At 40.1% G+C, this 22,625-nt stretch overlaps 1 protein-coding gene across 4 annotated transcripts in view; it reads left to right on the forward strand.

Moving 5' to 3' along the window:
• Positions 1-22,625, forward strand: part of usp45 (ubiquitin specific peptidase 45) — a 36,276-nt gene that overhangs the window by 3,176 nt on the left and 10,475 nt on the right. For 2 of the 4 annotated variants that reach the window (XM_061081112.1, XM_061081115.1), the window contains exons 4-9: positions 463-563; positions 1,029-1,129; positions 10,152-10,303; positions 12,060-12,155; positions 14,083-14,213; positions 21,826-21,913. In XM_061081112.1, coding sequence (XP_060937095.1) covers positions 463-563; positions 1,029-1,129; positions 10,152-10,303; positions 12,060-12,155; positions 14,083-14,213; positions 21,826-21,913 — 669 coding nt within the window. The remainder of the gene's footprint in view (positions 1-462; positions 564-1,028; positions 1,130-10,151; positions 10,304-12,059; positions 12,156-14,082; positions 14,214-21,825; positions 21,914-22,625) is intronic. The other 2 variants (XM_061081114.1, XM_061081116.1) reach the window with 1 other exon arrangement.

The following is a 22,625-nucleotide window of genomic DNA, read 5'->3' on the forward strand; positions in this document are numbered from 1 at the left end:
CCCACACTAATTAATATCAGCCCTATAAACATGCCTGCTTTTTTTCTTTCATTAATTGATTAATTGTTTTCTGAGATATCAACAAAATGTGGAAAAATACCCCGTCTCACAATGTGAAAGAAAGTGGAAGAAAATGTCCTGGATCTGTCTCATGATATGGATTTGCACCAAAATTGAATAGGTTCTTTCCCCACCGGTACCACATCCTTCTCCCAAGTTTCATAGGAATCCGGCCTGTAGTTTTTGCATTATTCTGCTAACTAACAGACAAACAAGCAAACACACCGAGATAAAAACATAGTTTTAAACACAGTTCTAAATCATTATTGAATGTCCTTTTTTTCCTTGACATGCAAACTTGTATTTGAGGTGGGAATGAGTCATGGTCTTTAAACATAGACATGTATGTTTTGTGCTAGCTAAGATTTTTAACACAATTTTTTTAATGTATCTATCTTGCAGGGCTGTAACCACTCTGGTATCCAGCACGCTGTCAAGCACTATCAAGCGTTCCATCCCGAGTCTCACTGCATCACCATTAGCTTGAGCACATGGAAGGCTTGGTGAGAAACCTAAGAACTGCATTCATTTTGAGCTGTGATGAAAAAGCCAAGACTGCACACAGTGCTAGTCAACCTGTATTGTCACATGTCAAGATGCCGACAGTGTGTGGGTTTGAATAGAAAAAAAATAGTTGCCCAGTGTTTTTACATACATCATACACTGAAGGTGCGTTTTTTCCTGAAGTGTCCTTGATCTTGGCGACTTCTATTTTCCGGCCAGTTTCTGAAACCTTTATATATTTTTTAACTTCATTTTAGGTGCACTAATCTGGTATGAATGCTTGTTCACTCCATTCTGATAGTTGAAGGTGATGGTTTTCCACTTCAGCCAAATAATTATGTCGTCAAATAATGCTTCATTTCAACATTTAGTTCCTTGAGGGTTGTTAAATTCAACAATAACCTAAAGCCTTTCCGTTTCTGTCTATGACCCCCGCCCCCCCCACCCCCCTCTCATTGTAACAGGTGTTTTGAATGTAATGAGGAGCTCTCCACTCACTGCAACAAGAAGGCTTTGGCTCAGTCCCTGGACTTTTTACAAAAGCACTCAGTCAAGGCAACGTCAGGTGAGGAGTTCTGCACCATTCCAAAGGTCTGGCCACAGGCTGCTGCTAAATTAAGCTTTTATTATGTCCATCCTCAATGCATTTTCAGCAAGGCATGAAGTCACTTTTTGCGTTTTTTGTTAAAGGGTTCATTTAATTTAGCAACCTTGTCTTCATTTAAAGTAGAAAATAGTTGACCTTTAACACACACACATTACTTGTTATGAGAATCAGATATTATTGCCGCATAATTATGTGTAATAATTCCCACTGGTGAATCTCAAACAAGATTTAATGAGCTTTTGTATCTGAGTTACAACAGACATATCGAGAATATAATGTGATAATAGCAGAACGTGAAGTGGAGAGGTCCTTTTCACCCAAGGCTGTGAACGCATAACACCAGTACTGCATACAAGACTACTCCTGCTCATCTTTTTATCGTCAAATCATTAAGTGATGGACAAAGTGATACTGATGAAGTGACTTACCAGAGGCCTATATTATGAAGCATGATTTGCATTTTTTGGGGGTAGTAATCAGGTTTGCTTTTCAGTCCACAAAGCTAGTTCACTTCAACCCGTATAAAATCTCTGCACACTGACCAATCAATTCCTTTGAAACATGACGTACCATCCCATGGCAAAAAAAAATAAATATTATTATAAAAAAAAAGGATCCCGTGGATCAAGGTGCACGGATTGTTCTCTGAGGAGGACCAGGCCAGACCCACAAAATCCTTTGACCTTCTCTGATGAGTATCTAAATGAAAGATATAGATCCTCATCGGAGATAATGATAAACCTTTATCAGCTGCTGGGGCTGAACATAACCACCCGGACACGTCGGAGCAATGTGCTCACAGTACCACAGACTGTCTGCGTCGCTCTACGCTTCTTTACTTTATTTACTGATATTCATGTACTGGGTGTGTTAGCGCCGGGATAACCACACATACTTAAATACCTTTATCCTTCATTTAAGTATGTGCGCACAGTCACGTTCATGCAGATCTTCATGAGGCAAACCTGGGTTTCCAGCTTCCTGTGACCGCTTAGCCTGATTTTTTAGGTTCACCCAATTATTGAAAATATATTTTGGGTATGTAGAACTTAGAACTGTAGTACAGGCCACTGGTCGCAAAGTGTCAAGTGTATGATTGTCAGTGAATCACCTCCACACCAGGAGTTGACAGCAGTACACCTGCTCCCCCTGGTGGCTGTGGTCATTAGAACTCCAGGACTTCACACTGCATCTCAACGTGTACATCTAACATCTCATATGTATGTGTATGCTGTTTCTACATTGAGTGTGATGGCTTGAGAACAACCGGCATCACAGGCATGATTTCTCTTTATATACTGTAGCTATTTTTGCATGATTTATCAGGGTTTCAGGAAGAATTTTAGTTTGAGGAAAATTTTAGTTTTGTCGTAGCCTCATGCCCTTTTACCTTACTCAGACCACCTGAGCCCTCCTCCCCCAGTCAGTCAACCATATATGTATAATACACCCCCACCCCCTCACTGTACTTCAACACACATGCATACACCTTCTGTTGCTGCTCGTAGTTTGTGCTGGAGTTTGGAGAAGCCTCTCAACAGGCTGTAGCTGAACAGGGTGGTGGGCCTTATCACTTTTAGTCTCACTGGCTGACTTAGCTTAGCCCCCTGCCCGGTGCCTAGCTGCCTGTGGCCAGAGGCCAACCACCCAGGCCCAGTCAGGCTGGTCCACCCTTAGTCTCTCAGCCATGGCTGCAGAGTTGTGGGATATACACTGCAGCCAACCCCCCCCCACCCCTCATCCTCACACTGCAAGTCGCATGACTGCACACATTAAAGGAATTAGGCGCTTGAGTGATGCTTCCCGGCTGGGTTCCCTGAAGAACAAGAGCAGCTGTGTGGGGTACAGCCTCTGTTCTGTCCTTCTTTGTCTTTCCATCAATATCTGTTTCTGTCCCTTGCTTCCCCCGCTGCGCTGCTGTACGTCTCACCACCTCTGGGCCTGTGAGCTGCACTAGTGAGAGCCAGGGTCCTCAACAAGTCAGAGTGACTAAATCCTAACAGCTGGAACGCACTAACTCTCAGTGGACACACTCACAGATACATATACACAGAAAGTTGGAACAAATGTTCAACTCAAGCAGATACTGTTTTCTCTTAATCTTTGTTATAATATCTCACTTTAACACTATCTCATTTGCTGTCCTATTACATATGATTTTAAGCGTCAGTTATGAAAATCATACCACCATAAGTCAACTGGGTGCTGAGCTCTTCTTAAGCAGAATCCAGAATTGGATTAACATTGGAGGAATTTGCACATTCTAAATCTGAAATAGTGTGTTTTTTGTTTAAGGGCAAACAGGATCTCCAAGAGCACAAGATGTAGATTAGGTATAGAGATATAAGATCGAAAGTTGGTTCACATTTCACATACACATTTTCACCATTACTATGTTCCTTGTCGTTTTTCAAGTTAAAATGTGCGATATATAATGACAGAAAAGACTCTGATTAAACAGAATCAGTGTGTGTGTATGTTCTGTTCCATATATACACATGTGGTGTCATGTATATGTTGTGTAAAATGTATAAATGCTGCGTACTTGTGGGCAACAAGGGATCCGCTGTTGTTGGGAAACAATCTGACGAGCTGGACAGTTGCTAGTTTTATTACAGCTTCCTCCTGCTTCTTTAAATTACCTGTCACCTTTCTCATCGCACCCAACTGTTCCACACCCGTCGGCCAAATTGGTATAGAAGCGGGCAGCCACTGTTGCATAGGAATAGGTGGTTGTTGTCTGGAGGAGCTTGAGAAATTGCATTTCAGTGTGAAGGCCAGGTTTTTCAGAAAAAAGCTGCTCTGTTTTTTTCATAGACCCCAACCACAAAAGAGGCCCAGCAAGTATTTTTTTCAGAATCCATAATAATTTTGTACAACAACAGCTCAAGGAAGAAAGAAAGTCGATTAACTGTGCTCTCTCACCATCAAGGCCTTCAGCTCAAGTACCAGAGTCCCAGTAAAAAGCTAATTGACCTCAGAGAGCTAGACTTCAGCTTGTAACACAGCTGGGGAGTCTTTGTGGAGCAAATTAAAATCTTGGTTCTGAATAGATGGTGAAGCTTGTCTCTGTCAATCTTTCTTGTTTTATGTTACTTATTGTCCTCATTATCTATCTTATTGTATCATTGTGTCTCTGTGGAGTTTGTATTATCATACATATTTTATTTATACAATTTAAATCATCAAAAACCCTCCTTTATTTTGAAGCTATATGGTCATTTTAAAATTTGATTACCACTGTCTTACAAGGCATACAGTATACTTGTTTTATAGTTTATGAATATTGTTATTCCAAAAATCTAAATTCTTGTTTTGAGACAGAGGATGTATTTATGAAGCATTTATTACCTTTCTGTGAGAGTGAGTGAGATTATGACATTTTAAAGCCTTTTGACAGTAAGGTAGCTCGATCATAATGAAATATCTGTCTAAATATGTTTTTCACAATTGTCTTTACTAAGAAAAATAACTTAGACTAGACATCACATTTAATTTAACATTATCAATGGTAATTTGATTGTTGATAGTTTCCACTAGAAGCAGAAGAAGAAGAAGCACAGGGAGGATGAAGGTGTGCGTTTGGTATTTGGGTGCAAGATGAGCCTGGGTCATATTGGAATCGGGAAGGATTGAGATGTACTGTGTGTACATGTGTTGTGGCACGGCTTGACCAACCAGACACATTTTTTTAACTTTTGTCCTTTCCTTAAAGGATAGGGTGCCCCATGTGACAAAGTAGTGTAATTTGGTGAGGGTTGACATCACTAGTCTTAGAGATGGAGAGATGGAGAGATAGAGAGCACAATGTAAATCTGTAAACTATTTACCCCCATTCTAAATATTGATAATTTAAAAAGGAAAAATTATGAATCATATGGATACAAACTAATCCCTACTCAAGTTGGTGATCTGCACCACTGTCATCAGTAATCGGACTTGGACTCAGTAATCCTCTGAAATTAATTAAATCTATACTCAATAATAAATGTAATGTTAAGATGATTTTACACTATGTAATAATAAATTATTTTTAAATTTAAAGAATATAAACAGTGGGGAGACTATTATATGTATTTGAAATTGCTACATTTATTTTAACCAAGTTAGCAACGTTGTTTTCTGATCAATCAAACTCTTGTATATGATCTTTACTCAGTAAATCAGTAATATCTAATAATAGATCAGGTATCAGTATCGGGATGTAAACGTTGGTTGGGTGAACCCTGTGTCTTGTTTGCTCCTGGCCTCAATATTTCCAGGACTGACATCTCTGTAGACTTTCCCTCTTAGAGACCTGGGTGAAAGACTGAAGCTGAAGATATAGTGTTGTATCATCATTACACTTTTACTCACCTGGTTTCTTGCCTCTGGTTGCAGATTTTTTTGGAAACCACAGTCTTTAGTATACTGTCAGTTTAGCTTAGCTGAGTCAGTAGCCAGGAAGCTGCTTGTCCCCTGGTGGTGCGTTCATGGAGGTAATCAAGGGTGATTTCGTCTTAATTCCCACCACCGCACAAGAAAGTAGGCCAGATAGTGGGTAGCAAAAGCTGTGTGTATACATTAGTGTGTTTGTGTGTGTGTGTTTCTAAGTAACATGGCACTGGGCTCTCTTGGCCTCAGATGGCAAGGAAACAGGCTTTTCATGCCCTGCAGTCACAACAAATTAGCGAATTAATAAGACATTTGGTGTTGCCTGGCCTTCCTCTTGACTGACTGCTCTGCATGAAGGGAGCTGACCCTCCACATTGCTGCACTGCCCACTGGCCATACAATTTCATACTCTCTCAGCCCAACTGTGAACCACATGAAGAGGTCTATAAAAGTGTATTCATCCTTGTTTTTGTGTTGATAATATCAGTAAAGATATATGTATATATATATGTTTTTTTTACAATAAGCAGCCAGTAAACTACAAAACACCATTGCATTAGATTGTAAAATAAGCAAACATGAAAATAATGCATTTTGTTGATGATATGTTTTATGAAGTCTTTTTTTTTCTTCCATGAAGTCTGGTGTTGGCCTTGCGTTAGCTTGACAGAAAGACAAAAAACAAGCAAGACAGAATAATCTATAATATAGCTAAACTTGCTGGATTTTATCTTTCTGAAGTGCTGGAGTTCTGTTCTCGTTGAAAGTAAACAAGTCCCATGTTTCTTTGTGTATCTCTTGTGTGAAAAAGAGCAGGGAGTGCAGGAGGTGTTGGTGTACATGCATGCATGGGGATGAGCCTGAGCACCGTGATGCTTTTCCTCCTACCCTGGGGAAAGGCTCTGCAGTGTCACTGCTGCCCACACTCGGTGGCTGAGCAAGGAGGGCCAGGTGGTGGTGCCGAGTGCAGCACAGTCAAGCGTGGACGCAGCGCATGCTGACATTTGCCTTCACTGACTGCTGCAGGGAGAGGAAAAATCTGTTTTTCCATATGCTTGTGCTCGTTGCAACCCTTCCCTCCACCCACTGCATCCCCCCTCCACTGCCCTCTTAAGCCCCCCCCTTTCGCCGTTCTTAACCAGATGGCTCCCTGAACATTGTTTACCTTGGGTGACGGTCCCAGATGCAGAGTGTGTCCGTCGGCATCCCCATTCCGCCCAGTTAGTTTCCTCATTCCTCTGCTTCCTCTTAACTTGAGTGTCAGTTGTAGCTCCCCGACTTGAGTTGCATTAAGTCTGTTGCTTTTGGGTCTCTGCCCAAAAACACCACAACAAGTAAACACACTCATTCATGAACACACTCTGTCCCTCTCTCGGTTACTTTCTCTTTGGCTCAGTTGTCCACACTTGCGTAGACACATGTTTTCACACCTTCCCAGACTCTCACCTAATCTGATAATACACAGTTAGTTTTTTCCTGATTTTGGGGGGGGGGTTACAGTCTTTTCCCCATCTCCACTTGTCCATGCATTGCGTGTGTTGACATATGGGAACTCCCTTATGGCTACATATTGAGAATAGAAATAGGCCTCCAGATGTTGCCAGCATGGAGGGCCAGATGTATTTAGCACCACTGGGTGGAGTGCCACAACGGAGTGTTGCCCCGGCAAGCTGAACCTCGCCCTTGCCCCCTCGATCCCCAAACTAGAACACAACCGACAGGACAATGCTCTCTCTACATGTCATCAAAGAAATTTCAATTCAAGGCGAAATTACTCAGTTTGACAGAAAAGTGACACTTTTACTTTCACACCTTTTTGAGTTGAAGTTAATTGAAAGAAAATATATAAATGTATAACATGTAAATTGCCAGGCCACGAATGAAAAGCCCAAGGTTCACATTCCACCGACTGTGGCTTAGGCAATCCTGCTGATGTCCTTGGCCTTGAGGAGTAAAAGCTGTAGGTTGAATTGCTTTTTCAATGAATGTGTTATGCACAAGGAGTGGCTCTGTGAATGGAATATGTGCAAGGCAGGGTCATTTTTGTGTTCAGGAGAAGAATGGTGAGAGTAAAAGTGCAGGTTGTTATGATGATTATGATGGTATATGGGTCAATTGAATTTCTTTTGCTCGGACATAAGCGGGTCCCGGCCAGTGATCTCTCTGCCAGCCTGCTCTCTTGACTGGCTTGTGTGGGTGAAGTGCTCAAGGAAAACCTTGCATCAGAAAAAAATACATATTAATAAAAAGTATTAATATAACATTTGATTTACTATATAGTACAAACCTCATTGTATTCTTTTACACAATTATAGCAGTTTTATCATTGTACATGTGTTACCATGACTGACTTGCCACTTTCTTTAGTTTATTAAACAACCATAGGCAATCATAGTGATGGTATATTGTTGCAATGGAGCAGCTACACAGTGTAAACCTTTATGCTTGTGTATTGAACGATGCCCCGACATGCGATATTTTGGAGATTACTGCTCAGAAAAAAACAATTTCCAATGTAAACAATAATAATTCAAGCTGAAGTGTGAATAGTTTTGTAACCTACATCACATAAACATAAAAAATGTCTCTGCTTACTACTTTGCTCGACCCAAAAAAATGTTGCATCCTTAACAAAATCAAATTCCCTTTCTGCCAATTAAGTAAAATCAGTCAGATAGTAAGTAGAAAGGCCCTCAGAGATGTATTCTTCTGCCAAGGCCCAAAAGTCACCTTATGAAACCAGATATATATTCATTATCCAGTTTTCTGCTCATGATTTATTGTTTAATCCAGGAAAATGTTTAAAAATGCCTCCTCAAACATCTTGTAATGTTAAAGAAAAATTGAATTTTTGCTGGATCCACCCCCTGATCCGAATTAGACTTCCTCCCTGTCCTATACCACACCCTTCCACCAAGTTTTGTGGTAATCCATCCTGTAGCTTTTGCGTAATCCTGCTAACTAACAGACTAATTTTTTGATAAATAGAAATAGCATAGAAAAGCACACAACCAGATAACTAATTCATGTGTTTCATGTATAAACAGGCAACTCTGTGTATGTGCATCATCCATATTTTCAACCTTACTTTCTTTTTTATCTTGAAAACCAGAACAGCCACAGTTCACAATAAAGTGAAATGTTGATAAAACTACTGAGATAAAAAGATAAGGTATGTTCGGTTTGTCATGTCCCAGAGTAAAAAACTAAATTACTCTATTTTGCCAGCACATTGGCCAAATGCTTTTCTTCCTCTGAATTAAGATATCATCCAGTTTTCGCAGTCAAAGAGAAAAAAACTGTTCTCAGTTTAACAGAAAATGATATTTGCTTTATTAAACATGTTACAACATACAACATTAGTAGTAGTGGAGCTTATCTTAAAATTTATTTTTTTCTGATACATTCTTTCACCAAGTTTCTTAGTAATCTGTCCTGTAGTTTTTGCTTAATCCTGCTAAATATCAAACAAACAAACACATACGAAACATAACCTCCTTTTTGCAGGTAATTACATTTTTATTCTACTTTGTTTGGAATCTGCTGTTGTTTTCCAAATTCATTTGTACTTCAAGTGCCGTGTTTTTCAGTATGCGTAGAGTCATACCTACTCTGTATTAAATTACTCTGGCGCTCTATCTAATCTATTATATTTGTTTGCATGTTATAACTCTGCTCAAAGCTTCATTAGATCTGATCTCTTCTTATGGCATAATGCAAGGATTAGGAACATTTTAGTATCTTTTATCTGTTGTTGCCACAAAGGTTCAGTGTCTGCCTTATCCAAACCTGGCTTTAGATAGGATAGTTCAGGCTGTAGACAGAATACACTCCATTCTTTTTAACTAAACAGACTGCATGAAAGCTTTAACCTCTTTAATCTAATGTCCATTCCTTGGAATCAGTAGTTGCTATCACATGGTACTTAAGAATTATTGCTATTGCGTCATTGTGGTGTTAGCTTTGTTGTTAGCTGCTGGCACGCCATCATCACACAGCTACAGTACCTACTCCAGTCTGCCCCAGCACACTGTATGACACCGTTAGCTTTGGACCATCTGTGTCTTATTTGCTGTTTAAGGTTAGTTTTCATTGGTGATCGGGACAAACAGCTGGCTCTGGAGAATCTTCTCTCCAACCCCTTCCCCCATCCTCCCTCACTAACCAGCGGAAACTTCTACAGCTGTCATCTGCTTCCCCAAATGACCCAGCTTTCCTTCCAGCTGCCATCCCAGCAGCCTGCTCCCAGCCCCTGTCTCGCTTCAAGGCCAAGCCCTTTTTTTTTTTCCTGTGTCGAGCTGTAATCCCATTTTCAAGGGAAGCTGAAATTTTTTCAGCTGCAAGGTCGACTTTCACCCTCATTCTCAACCAAATTGACAACCCAGCCACCATCTCAGCTGCAGCTTCAGGCTCGGCTGCCAAGTCGTGGCACAAAAATAACTATACAATTGAAAACAGGGTTTAGAAATTGAATCATTTGTCAGTTGCAGAGATTTCCCTAACACCGTAACCTCACAATGTTTCTCTAACTTGCAGGCTACACTGTTGTCTTTTGCTGCATTTTACCAATATACATGGTTTATGAGATCCTGCTACTGTGTTCTAGCAGCATCACCCAAGATCATCAAGCTGCGAGAGGAAGCATCAGATTATTCTGAGCCAGCCAGAGGCAAGAATCCAACCATCAACAACACCTTGGTTCCTGTCAAAGGCATCAATAACCTTGGCAACACCTGCTTCTTCAATGCTGTCATGCAGGTTGGTATTACTAACTAACATTTTAATTCCCTGGTTGTGTTTGTCTGCTATAATTTAGAAAAAAGGAACAGTAACAGGGAAAAAACAACATACATATTTTTGTCATGTATGATGAAATACTAGTGCAGTGACTGTTAATTATTCCTCATCATGAGTGAGTTCTCCTCAATCAGTTCTACAACATACTGTCACTTTTTAGTGTTTGCTTGCTGCACTTTTTGTGCATAGCTTTTTATATACCGTCTATGGTGCAGAGTATTCATTTCTGTGGTTTTGATATAAGTTTGAATAAGTAAACGAGAGTCTTCAGATCCGAGTTCACAACTTTTCTAAAAGCTGACATGAAGGAAATCAGCACCACTTCCTCAGGCCTTGACACCTGCACTATACTCATGGCGAGTGTAAAGCTGATGAGATGAACAGTTCCTCGATATGCGAGGCACATACAAAGAGATTTTTCCATTAACTACATACTGCGGATTGGCAGATAGATGCTGCATAGTACAACACCATAAGGTTAGAACCAGTACCTTATGAAACAACATAAGTAGGTATTATTGCTTGTATCTGTCATTATAAATCTTCTGCATGATCTCATTATTTTTAAGTGGATGTCTTACTGAAGATAACCTGCTTCTCAGTCATGGCTTTATCTCAATGGACTTTGTGATAGTCTAATGAGTCACAGGGATTCCCATTCTAACATGACAATATGCATATGTTTGCCTTTACAAAGCACAAACAAATCCCACACAGTACTTCTGAGGAGTCTGGCCAATACGCACCAGATCACATTCTCACAATGACTGATTGTAAACAGGTTAGACCTTGAGATCATTTTGGAGTATATTCAATGCAGCAATAAAAGCAGTGCTGGCTTGGACACATTCACCTGCCCATGCATGAGTGGCACTCAGTTGGTGCAGAGCATGTTCACACACAACACAGCTATAGAGCCTCCCCAGTCTTTCTCTGGTCGTGTCATGGTGACTGCAAACTGACGTGCCTCTTCAACAATGAAGCTGTTTTCCCCTCCATTTTGTTAATCACCCTCAGGGCCTTCCTCGTTGATTGAAATTCGAGTGAGCGCTCTTTACATGCTTTTCCCTCTCTCACCCTGTCTGTTTGTATTGTTTCCTTGAAAATTGCAATCTTTCTGGTGAAAACACATAATTGTCAAAGGATGAGTTGTGTCTGCATTCACAATGCCAGCTCCATTGTGTGTTTTCCATAGCAACTGTCTTCATTGCCAGGATGTGACAAAACAAATATCTCTTGAAAGCGGAGGAAAAGATGCTCCTCTAACATGAAGGGACAATGGCTGCTTCAGGCTACCTCCTCACCAAGGATCTCTACATTTCAAACTCACAGATCCTAGACAGATTTGAAAGCCTCTTTCAGAATAATGAACTCACCACATGATTTTTTAATTCCAACCAAAATGATAAGGATATTATAATTGACCATTGAATTGCCACAAACTACGTGTGGTAACGGTTTCTTATCTCTGAAGGATTATTAAAGTTTTTTTGTTGTACCAGTGTTTGTATTTTACCTGTCTAAGATATTGTTGATGGCACTTTTTATTTGATAACTAGTAAGATATGACCAGTCTTATGCTACACTGTTTCTTAATGATTTTTCAACTTCAGTGTCTTATCATACCTGAATACCTTTTCCCAATGCCATTCAATTCATTGTCAATTCATAATTAAGTTTGATGTGACATGGTGAAAATAATAGTCTATCCCCACAGAATTTATCCCAGACGCACATGCTCATTGAGCTCATCCAGGAAGTGAAGGAGAAAGGGTACAAGCTGAGGATCTTCCCCCCTGTGGACACCAATCTGGTACATTTTTCTAGAATGTATTGTTTTCCTCTCAAAGTTTAGTCTTATTTAGCCAGACCACAGAGAGGACAAATTATTATTTATTGGAGGGTGCCGCTCCTGCAGTGCCCAGTGTTAGTTCCCAGTGTCCTCCAGTACAGAGGTTCCTGATCAGCTCTCTGTTATAAGGGTCCTAATTGCAGGCTCTAGGAATCTACCCAACTAACTGCCTTCATCCAAACATCTACCCTACTTCCACTGGAAAAGTATTATACTGAATAGCTATGGTGACGACACCCAACTCTACATCTCCAACAAATCCATCACTCCCGCCACTTGCTCCACCCTCACAAACTGCCTCACAGATATAAAGACCTGGACTTTCTCACCCTCAACAGTGACAAATCTGAAAATACTCATCGGACCCAAATCAATCACCAACTCCTGCCACAATTTCTCCCTCTCCATCGGTGGCTCCACTGTTCCTGCATCCACACACACCCGTAACCTCGGTTTCATCTTCGTCCAAACCCTCTCCTTTGAACACCACGTCAACCACATTACACAAACACCCTTCTCCCACGAAAAATACATTTCCCCGAATACGCCCCTCCCTCTCCTCCTCAGCCGCTTAATTCACATCCTGATCACCTCATGATTCAACTATATGATGCAATAGCATCCTTTACGGCTCATCCACCAAAATCGTCAACAAATTACAAAACTCAGCTCCCCGTCTGTGCCAGATACCACATCACCCCCCTCCTTCGAAACCGTCCCTGGCTCCCAATTCAACAAAGAATACAGTTTAAAATTCTCTTCATCACAAACAAAACCCTCCACATTCTCGTCCCCGCTTACGTCTCTGACCTCCTGCACAGGCACCATCCCACGCGCAACCTCAGATCCACCAACGCCAACCTCCTCACCCCTCTTACCCTGTCCAAGCACCGAACCTGGGGGGACAGGACCTTCTGCATCGCTGGCCTCTCCCTCTGGATCTCTCTCCCCCAACACCTCAGACATTCTCCCTGACTCACCTCCTTCAGAAATGTACTCAAAACTCTCCTTTTTAAATCTGTGATTTATTTAACTTCCGTAATGTTACCTTGTTGTTTTTGTTTGTACTGTCACGGTTTTTACCATGTTAAGTGCCTTTGAGTACCTTTTTAAAAGCACTATACAAATAATATGTATTATGATTAATACCCGTATGCATACAATAGTAGTTCCAGCCACGCCCGTTCATGGCAGCTCTCCTCTCATGATCAGTGCAGTTGGTAGGTGCTTGGGAATTATTTTGTGGCTTTGGAAGCCCCAAGTATCTGTTAAAATATTTGGCTAGAGTAACCCTTAAGAATCAGTTAGTTGTTATAAAACATCCAAGTTCCCCTTTTACTATCACACTGAAAGCAAACATCCACGACTTAATTGAATCTGAATTTCGTATGTGTTGCATTAAATTAGCATGGGCAAGCAAACAGCAATGATTAAAATCTCAAAAGTACAATTTAATGAAAAGAGTCAAAACTATATTATTAAAAAGAATAAAAACTAAAACATTCAAAAGAGTAAAAAGTACAACAAATAGTAAAAAGTAAAAATATATCAGCTTTAAGAGATCTAACATACATTTTGTGAGAAGTAGCCAACACCCTTTTCCTACCAGAACCTTTTTTTGTTGAAAATTCCAAACTCAGTACAAAGTCCAAAATTCTTCTTTTAAAGAGTTCAATTGTAATCTTCAAGTTTTTTTGCAATTTCTTTATTTTAAAGATTTATCTGCTCGTTGCATATTTTCCAAGTTGAAGATTTCTACTGTAGAAACTTTCTCTAAGTTGAGAAGTCTCCATTTTCTCATAGAAGCCATGCTTAATTGTTTGTCATTCCTGCCATAATATCCAAATTAGAAGTACATTTTTTAAAATTTTGTCTCCATGTCTTTCAGAGTCTCTTGACAGTAACGCTGCCCAATCCAGAGCCCCTGACGGCAGCCATGTTTCTCTTCCTCCAAACCATGAAAGAACCCGGGAAAGGCCACGTCAATCCCAAGATCCTTTTCAACCAGCTCTGTCAGAAGTAAGGCACTACTCCTTGTACTTCCTTTCACCAGAGATCATCTCATTTGTAAATGATCATGCAATGAAAATGTTGGGTATCCTAATGCATGGCTTAAGTGTGGATGATACTTGTGGCATTAATTGAATAGGGTTGAACAGTAGGAAGTCAACAGGTTTTTTTGATTAATATAAAACTCATCTCTTTGTTTCTATACCTCTGGCGACAGCCCGTGGCTGAAGGCATTAGGTTTTGGGGTTGTTCCTGTCTATTCTCATGAATGCAATATCTCAAAACTTTCTAGAGAAAGTGACTTCAAATTAGGGACAAATATTTTCTTTACAGGATGAACTCATTTGAATTTGGTTGTGAAAGATCAAGGTCACAGTGACCTCACATTGCTGTGAATGTGATGCATGAGGACTGCCTCTAGGGAATTTCATTGCATCTGGCACAATTCACTTTGACTCATGGATGACCTGCTAAGAATTTATTGGTCAAAGATCTGAGGTCTCTGACCTCTTAAACACAAGAGGCAAAGGCAAAACATTGGAATATAATATCCCACAAACAACTCAATGATATTCATTCAAATTTGGGCCACATGTTTACTTGGACTCACAGATTAACTGTTTCGTTTCGGTGGTCAAAGGTATTTGTCACGGTGGACTCAAAAAACATGTTTTGGCCTTTTGAATGTGATATCTCAAGACTACCTAAAAGTATAGTTCACCGAAAAATGAAAATTCACTCATTCATCTACTCACCATTATGCCGATGGAGGGGTGGGTGAAGTGTTTAAGTCCACAAAACACTTCTGGAGTCTCAGGGGTAAACTTTGTTGAAGCAGAGTCCAATACAATTGTAGTCAATGGATGACACCACAGGAGCAGTATAGAGGCATGTGATATTTGTCTGTTTTATTACATCTGAAGTGTAGGTCAACATTTGCAAAATATGTAGAAACTGCACTGTTTGGTGGAGGCATACAGGTAATGCAGTAATTCTAGTTTAAGTTAGGAAACAAAAACAACTGCTTCAACCCCTACTGATTCATAGATCATTTAATTAACATTGAGGAAGTTAGAACGGACATTTTCATCTCAGTTTGTATTATTATTAACATGAAAATTACCAGGGATGATACTATTACCTTTACTCAGCAGTATTTTCCATAATCTGTGGCTGTTGGCCAAATACTTGACTACTAATAACGAAGTTCTGCTGGTTACATAACATTTTACTGTGCTCTTAAATTCAAATTTTCTTTTTGATATGTATAACTAGTCATATTTTAATACGAAAACATAATTTGACTTTCTCCCATTTGACTATGCTTCTAAGACAGATTAAGAACTTAGTCAAACCACCTGTTCAATAAACATGTGGAAATGTGGTAGAAACAGTTGGTGGCAGTGTGCTGGAGACATGTCTTACCTAACAACAGTGTAGTAGCAAAGCTAATACCAAATTGTTATAGAGAAGCTAAAACAAAAAATGTCTGTCTGAGTGATGACGTTTCTCATGAATCTGGTTCAGTTCTAGACAAGCTCCCCTGTGACAGTGGTACCGGTCACAGCAGCAGAGGGGAGAGAGGACTGATTAATTTCTCACGTCACTCCCCTACAAACAATATTTAGTTATGTCAGATTCTCCAATCATGTTTTGTAAAGTAAATATGATATAATGTGTAGGTCTAAAAACCCTCCTGCAGTAACATATTTATAATGGTAATGTTTTTTTTTTCACAGCATACATTTTATTCATGGCTTGTTTTTAGTTTGTCTTGTCACTGAATCTCTTCCTCCTGCATTGTGTGAAGCAAGGTGAATGTTCATTCTAAATCTTCCTTCTCCTTATTTTCCTTTTGAAATAATTCACTGCATGTTTACACATAATTAACATCAGTGTATATGAAGAAGCAGTGGCATTACTTTTTTCCTCTGGAGGGTCATGCCCCCGGACCCCAGTGGCTTGTTGCTTTTTCCCCACTGGCCTGTTTCGTCATATCCTTGTAGAAAGCCCTGTATCTGTATGCAGATATTTGAGCTCAGGGTGAGTGAAGTCGTCAAACTGTGCCATTGCAGTTCCCATAATAACAACAGCAACACAAAAAATAGCAGATCCACAGCTTAACACCCCCTCACTGGCAGTGACCATTTCAACCAGCCAAACCCAGGAAGCACCCGGTCGCAAGCTGAATGCCTTTCACACACTTTAATCTCAACATACAGCAGTGGACCATGGTAAATGTATTTGTAGTTCTTTCTGCTACTTGCCACACTGCTATACCACCTGTGTCATGTTTGATCCAGCACAAGGTCTAACAGGCTGTGTGACAGGCAGAATCACGGCTGCACTTTTGTGTACTGGGCAGTTGGTTTCCTCTCTTTTATGAACAGTGTGAATGTTTGGTCGGCTGGGTTCTTCTTTGAGCATGGTGCACTGCTGGTTGGGTCCACCCTGTGTGTGTGTATGTGAGATAGTGGGTTGGTGGGGGTGTTGTGCACTGTTGAAGTGCAGGTGGGTGAGCAGGGCATTTAATGTTGGATGACTGGGTACATCTCTGGTATGGCTTTGAAAGTTATTCTGGTACCGAGCTTTTATCTGTGTGTGTGTTTGTGTGTGTGTGTGTGTGCTGCCACCTCACCTGGTACCACCTCAGCGTACGATACATGCAGGCAATTGTGCATTCAGACAGTAAGCATCGCACACACCTTGAAGCACTCACGCGTGGTATTTCAAGTAGGGTTAATCTATTCCACTTACATGCATTTGAATAGTGTATAGATGCTACTATTACCCATATGCTACCACAAGTGACCAATTTTTAGGGCCAGTTTGTTGTAGTTGTGTAGATCCTCCTTAAGGTTAATGTAAAAATCAAGACTTAATATGCTGAAAAAAAAACAGTTTTCAAAGTTAACTCAAACATGTGATACACGCCTTTTTAATACTTGTCAGCATTTTCCTAAACACAGATATAGAGCCGGCTTAATAATGATGATCTAAAAGGAGGAAGTCAACTTTTATCTTCAGTTAATCACTGGAGCGGCAAACATCCAAGTAAATATCCGGTGATACAATTCTGAGGTACTTTCACTGTGAAAGTACCTCAGAATCTGGATGGACAATGTTGTGTTGCTGGGTTCTCGAATAGACTGTTATTAAAAAGAATCTTATTTTTACATGATTGTTAATTCTCTTTTAATTCTAAAAACATTAAATTTGAAGCAGAAGGTCGGTGGTTTGATTCTGGTATACCCAATCTGCCTGAAAAACCTCACAAAATCTTGGCTTGAATTTTTCTTACTAGTGATACTGTTTTAATCAATTCTGCATCTCTTACAACTTTTAGGCTGGAATATTTTCTTGCATGTTACTAAATCAATGCATGCGTTAATATTGATCTTTAGATTAAATATAAATATGACAGCTTTGACCATTCAGTTTGTTTTTATAACCTCTCTGCAACAATGATTGGCTCTTCAGTTTTAACAGGACTGTGAAAGCTAGTCTGTTTATTTTGAAAGTTCAGTTTACGAAAGAACGCTCTCAAGGTCTCATTCACTCATATACTAACATCCACACAGTGTGAGTGATTACAGCTGCATTCTGAACGAGGCTGAGCTTTTCCATGCTTCTCTTTTAGACTCCTCCACACAGCAGCTAGTCCACATTCAGTCATGTCTAAAGCTTAGCGTTGAAATGACAGGGTCAAGAACTACTCCCGTGGACTGGGACATTTCTCTCCATTGTAGTGACCTTTAACTTGCCACCGCTAGCTCTTGTCGCTCCAAGAGGGTTGACTCCGCCCTTGACCCAAGGAAAGCGACAGCGCTTTTCCATTTCTCTTTGTGTAATCCAGTGTGTTTGTGCTGACAGGCAGGTTAATGAAAGCTTTTTTGGCTCAGATCAGGGTCAGTCTGAGTGTTTATGTGCAACACTGGAGCCTGATTGAGCCCAGCTTTGTGCAAGTGTATGTGTGTTTCACCCATGTGTGTGTACACATGTGTTTGACCTCAACCAGCTGAGTACCCCGAAGCCTGCCTCCTCTGCTCCTCTGGCCTGCGGATGTGGTCTGGTCTGTGCTCACATACGTGCCAAGCTATGTGGGTTGGATGGTCAGCACCACACTCTCTATCTGGTGCCAGGGAGGGTCCCTGTCTGCAGTCTAAGCTCATCTCTGGAAAATATCATTTAATTACAGGGTAAAATAATTTTCCACCTATAGGAACAGGAAGTCAAGGTTCATAGTCGCGTACAGGTTGTCTAGTATATTAGGTCAATTAACTATTTGTGCTCTCAATGCATGTCACATGTATACATTGGACAACAAGGCCACTCAGAATCATTTATCCACAGTACATACTCTCTCTAGGACTGATTAATTATTAGGACGGCCACTGGACTTGTATATTATAAAAAATGAAAAGTATGCTGGCTCTCCTCTCCACCCAGGTGTTCTGTATAACATACCCACATCTTTTCAATTTTGATCATAGGCCTTTATGAAAAAAGCCATACATCCATGATAAAAATTGCAACAATGGATTCCATCTAGTTTTCTGGCTTGCAACATACACGCACGCACCCACATAAATACAGATAACATGCGCACACAGAGGCAGGGCCAGTCTGCTGATGAGGAAAAATAAAACCTGTTACAACAAATACATTTTTAAAAAGTACTAAGTCAATGCCAAAATTCTGAAAATATGATAGAACTTCATTTAACTTCTGTCGGATGTTGTAAATGCTGGAGATTGGAATTGGATCCAGACCCGCTGCAGCCCTCAAAAGGATAAGCAGTATAAATAATGGATGGATGGAAGTCTGGATGCAGCAACAGGTCGCCGAAACTTATGTGTGCATGTGTGCTGTCATTTCTGGTGTCATGACATCCCTATTGATACACCTTTTACTATTCATCCTCTTTTATTTATTTCCTGGCATGCCCCCCTGGGTGAGACACAAATGAGGACACTGGTTACTGATGTCGTCATTGGTTACCATTGTCATTTTCTAATGACTCAAATTCAAACATTTAGATATATCTGATGTTTGATGTTTTTGAGTTTTTTTCAACTCACTCACAGTTTTCACAATTATAAGGTTTTTAATTGTTGGTAAATGTTATTTTAAAATATATATATAACAGCGGTTAACAGTGTTTTTATTTTGTTAAAAGAAAAAAACTACTTTGCGTGCATGATTTTCTATTTACATATTGGTATGCGGACCAAGTCAGATATGCCCAGCACATGCCACTAATTAACCCAAAAATATTTTTATGAACATATTGTTTGAGTCACATTTTTATAGTTCTTGGCTGTAAGTGAGTAAATGTTGGATGAATTTGTTTTGTGAACTGTTGTGCGGGTACAATGTTTTGTTCATCCGTGTGTGTTTTTGAGGAGGGGCTTGTGTGGTCTTGTGTCTGGTACTAACTCATCCGGCTATTAATTGTGTTAACACCGCAGCTGTTTGCATTGGCCAGATTGCGAGCAGCGCTACAGGGCCCTTCTGCTTCTCTCCACGGGAATGAGCTTCCAGACCTCCTCATTCCCACTGATCCCAACCAAGATTTTTCATTCATTCTGTTTTTCCTTTTTTCATTTCATCTCTGGTTCCTTTATAAGTCTGTGTGTGTGTGAGTGTGTCTTTCTTGGGATATAGACTAGTCAGCGGAACAAGAGGGAGACATTCCTTCACATGCTGTTCATTTTTAAGAGCCGGCGAATAAATGGCATATGTGCTCCCCACCCCTCCATCCAACCCTCTCCATGTGTCTGCACGAACAGGGCATAAGAGACAGAGATCGTGTCAGCATGTAAGGGGGGAGGGGGGGGGGGGGGGGCATTGGGCTCCTCCAGACCTCCTGGTTATAACCTGTGTTGAGGGCAGGTGGTTGGCCATCTCTCCCCGAGCCTCGTATGTCCATTCTTAGGCCACAAGTCAGCTTGTCTCAAAGACTGGATTCATTTTATATGAATTATATTTTATAAATAGGCTTAAGAATGAAATTATTTGGCTACAAAACACAACATCCAAACTGTCATATAAAAAGACAACTAATATATTTATTCAAAGGTTGGACAATAAAACATTTCCAATGATAATCAATATATAACTTTCGCAAATAGAAATATAACAAAGGTTCCTCATATATCGATATATTGCTTAGGTATTTTGTAAGCACAGTGCAGAGGGATAATGCATAATTGATCCACCTCAAATCTCTAAATTGTTTTGATGTACATGAGTATTTATCATTCTCCTCTCGTAAATAAGAGTTTAACTGCACAACCGTCAGGCAGGAGGAGCAAAAATCTTATTTGAAACTTGAAAATAAATAATAACTTGATATTTATCCTGATAATTATCGATATTGATTTAAAATATTTCTATTGATGCAATTTTTGTCCCTAATTTAAGCTATGCATTTACATTGTGTTAGAATGCTTAAAATAAAAGTTCTGTTAAAAGAGTTTTTTTAACTAAATCAGTCAATGTAATTTAAAATTTTAACATCTGTTGATGTTAAAAAAATGGATAAAGAAATTCCTGGATCCACCCCTGATGCGGCTCCACACCAAGATGTAATGGGTTCTTACCTGACCCATAGGTCATCCCTCCAAGTTTGTTGTAATCTGTCCAGTAGTTATTGCGCCATCCTGCTAATTAACAAACAAACAGGGACGTGGAGAAATAAATTCACAGCAAAAGTCAGTTACTTTTTGTTTATCCACCAATATTAATCGTTCAGAAAAGACATGGACAAAAAAAAAATCGATTGATTGCTACCAGTCTTCTGCTATGTCAAAGAATTTGTCATCAGAATTCCCTTATACAACTGTCCTGTCAAACCAAAGAGGATAGTCTGTCCTTGCCAAAATGATTGATGATCCATTCATTCTGGACCCTGAAGACCACTGGTCATGAAGTACGAGTAAAGGACCTCCGCTTTTAGATGTAGTTAACCCCCCTCCCCTCCCAACATCATCAACATTTGACTGATGGCTCCTGTAACCACCAACGTGGTCCTTTGCTGTGTACTGTGCCTGTCGGACCAACCTGTCCTGTGGTTATGTGGCTGGCTTGGCCCAACAGGTTGCGGTGGCTCTAGCCTTGGCTGCCCATCTGGCCCTGGCATCTGTCCTCACATCTGCCTCAGCGTGGACGGCCAAGGGACGGACCCAAGGAGAGCCTCCCCTCTAACCACCCTAGCATTCATGTCCAGGATGGAGATCCAGCCCTGACAAATTGCTCAGCAAGTGATCATAGAAATAAATGCTGATAAGGAGCATTGTGATTCTGTGATTTAACTATTGATTATTCCAGTCTGTGGTTTGTCTTTGTATTAAACCCTTATATTGTCAGCCTGGAACAAAGGCTATCCATAATCATTTAGTTCTTAAGTATGTTTGTTAAATTTTGCTCTTTTTGTAAAATCCCAACAATATACTTAAGTGCTGTGCATGGAGAATGATAGCATGAGTATATTATTGCACATTTATGTCTCCTCCCTGAACAGAGAGTTAACATGGTCTGATTCCTCTCCTTCTCATTTCAAGAATTGCTGCATCTCTGTAGTTCTTGACTTTAATCTGTTTTTTTTTTGTTGTTTTAGATCTCCGCGGTTCAAGGGCTACCAGCAACAAGACAGCCAGGAGCTTCTGCATTACTTACTGGACTCCATACGAGTAGAGGAAACTAAAGTGAGCATACATCCAGTGCACAATTTACACATACTGCATGTCTGATATGATGACATCTAAAACTTGCTGGGATCTTTCGACACCTTTTTAAAAATCTTCATGGTGGCTGCTAAACTTTCATTCTTTGTGACAGAGTTTCCCTTTAGGTGCTCTTTTTTTCATGGTATTTTAAGTTTCCTTGCAGATACATTTTTAAAGAGGATACTGTGTGTGCTGTACATGCAAAGTCAGGTCATTATAAACATGAGGCAGTCCAGGGTTTCAGAACTGAACTTGCTTTCATTTTTTAGCCATGCAGAAGCATCATGTTTATTATACACTAATACACTGAGCAAGCACCAATAATGAATAGGCAGAATTATCAAGCATATACAGACTGTATATCTATTTTTCTGTATAATCTTTTTTCAAAGCCAGTAATCTCAGCTGTGATTCTTATAACTGTCATTTATAGTCACATCAACCCTCAATTTTGACAATTTATATGTTTTTGAAGATCTGTCAAATTCGTATTGTCCATTAAACATTAAAAGCCATTTAATATCATAATGTAAGACGTGCGACTGCGTGTTTGTGGGTGGCTGTGTTCACTCACACAGCCCAGTGGCTCTTTTTTGCACGGCTTGCCAGTTTTTGAGTTTCAACCTTATGGTGCCATGTTTTTTGGCAAGCACTGAGAGCAACCACGCCCCACCCCGACCCTTCACAGGGC

This window comes from Limanda limanda, chromosome 11, assembly GCF_963576545.1.
Source record: "Limanda limanda chromosome 11, fLimLim1.1, whole genome shotgun sequence".
Taxonomy (NCBI): domain Eukaryota; kingdom Metazoa; phylum Chordata; class Actinopteri; order Pleuronectiformes; family Pleuronectidae; genus Limanda; species Limanda limanda.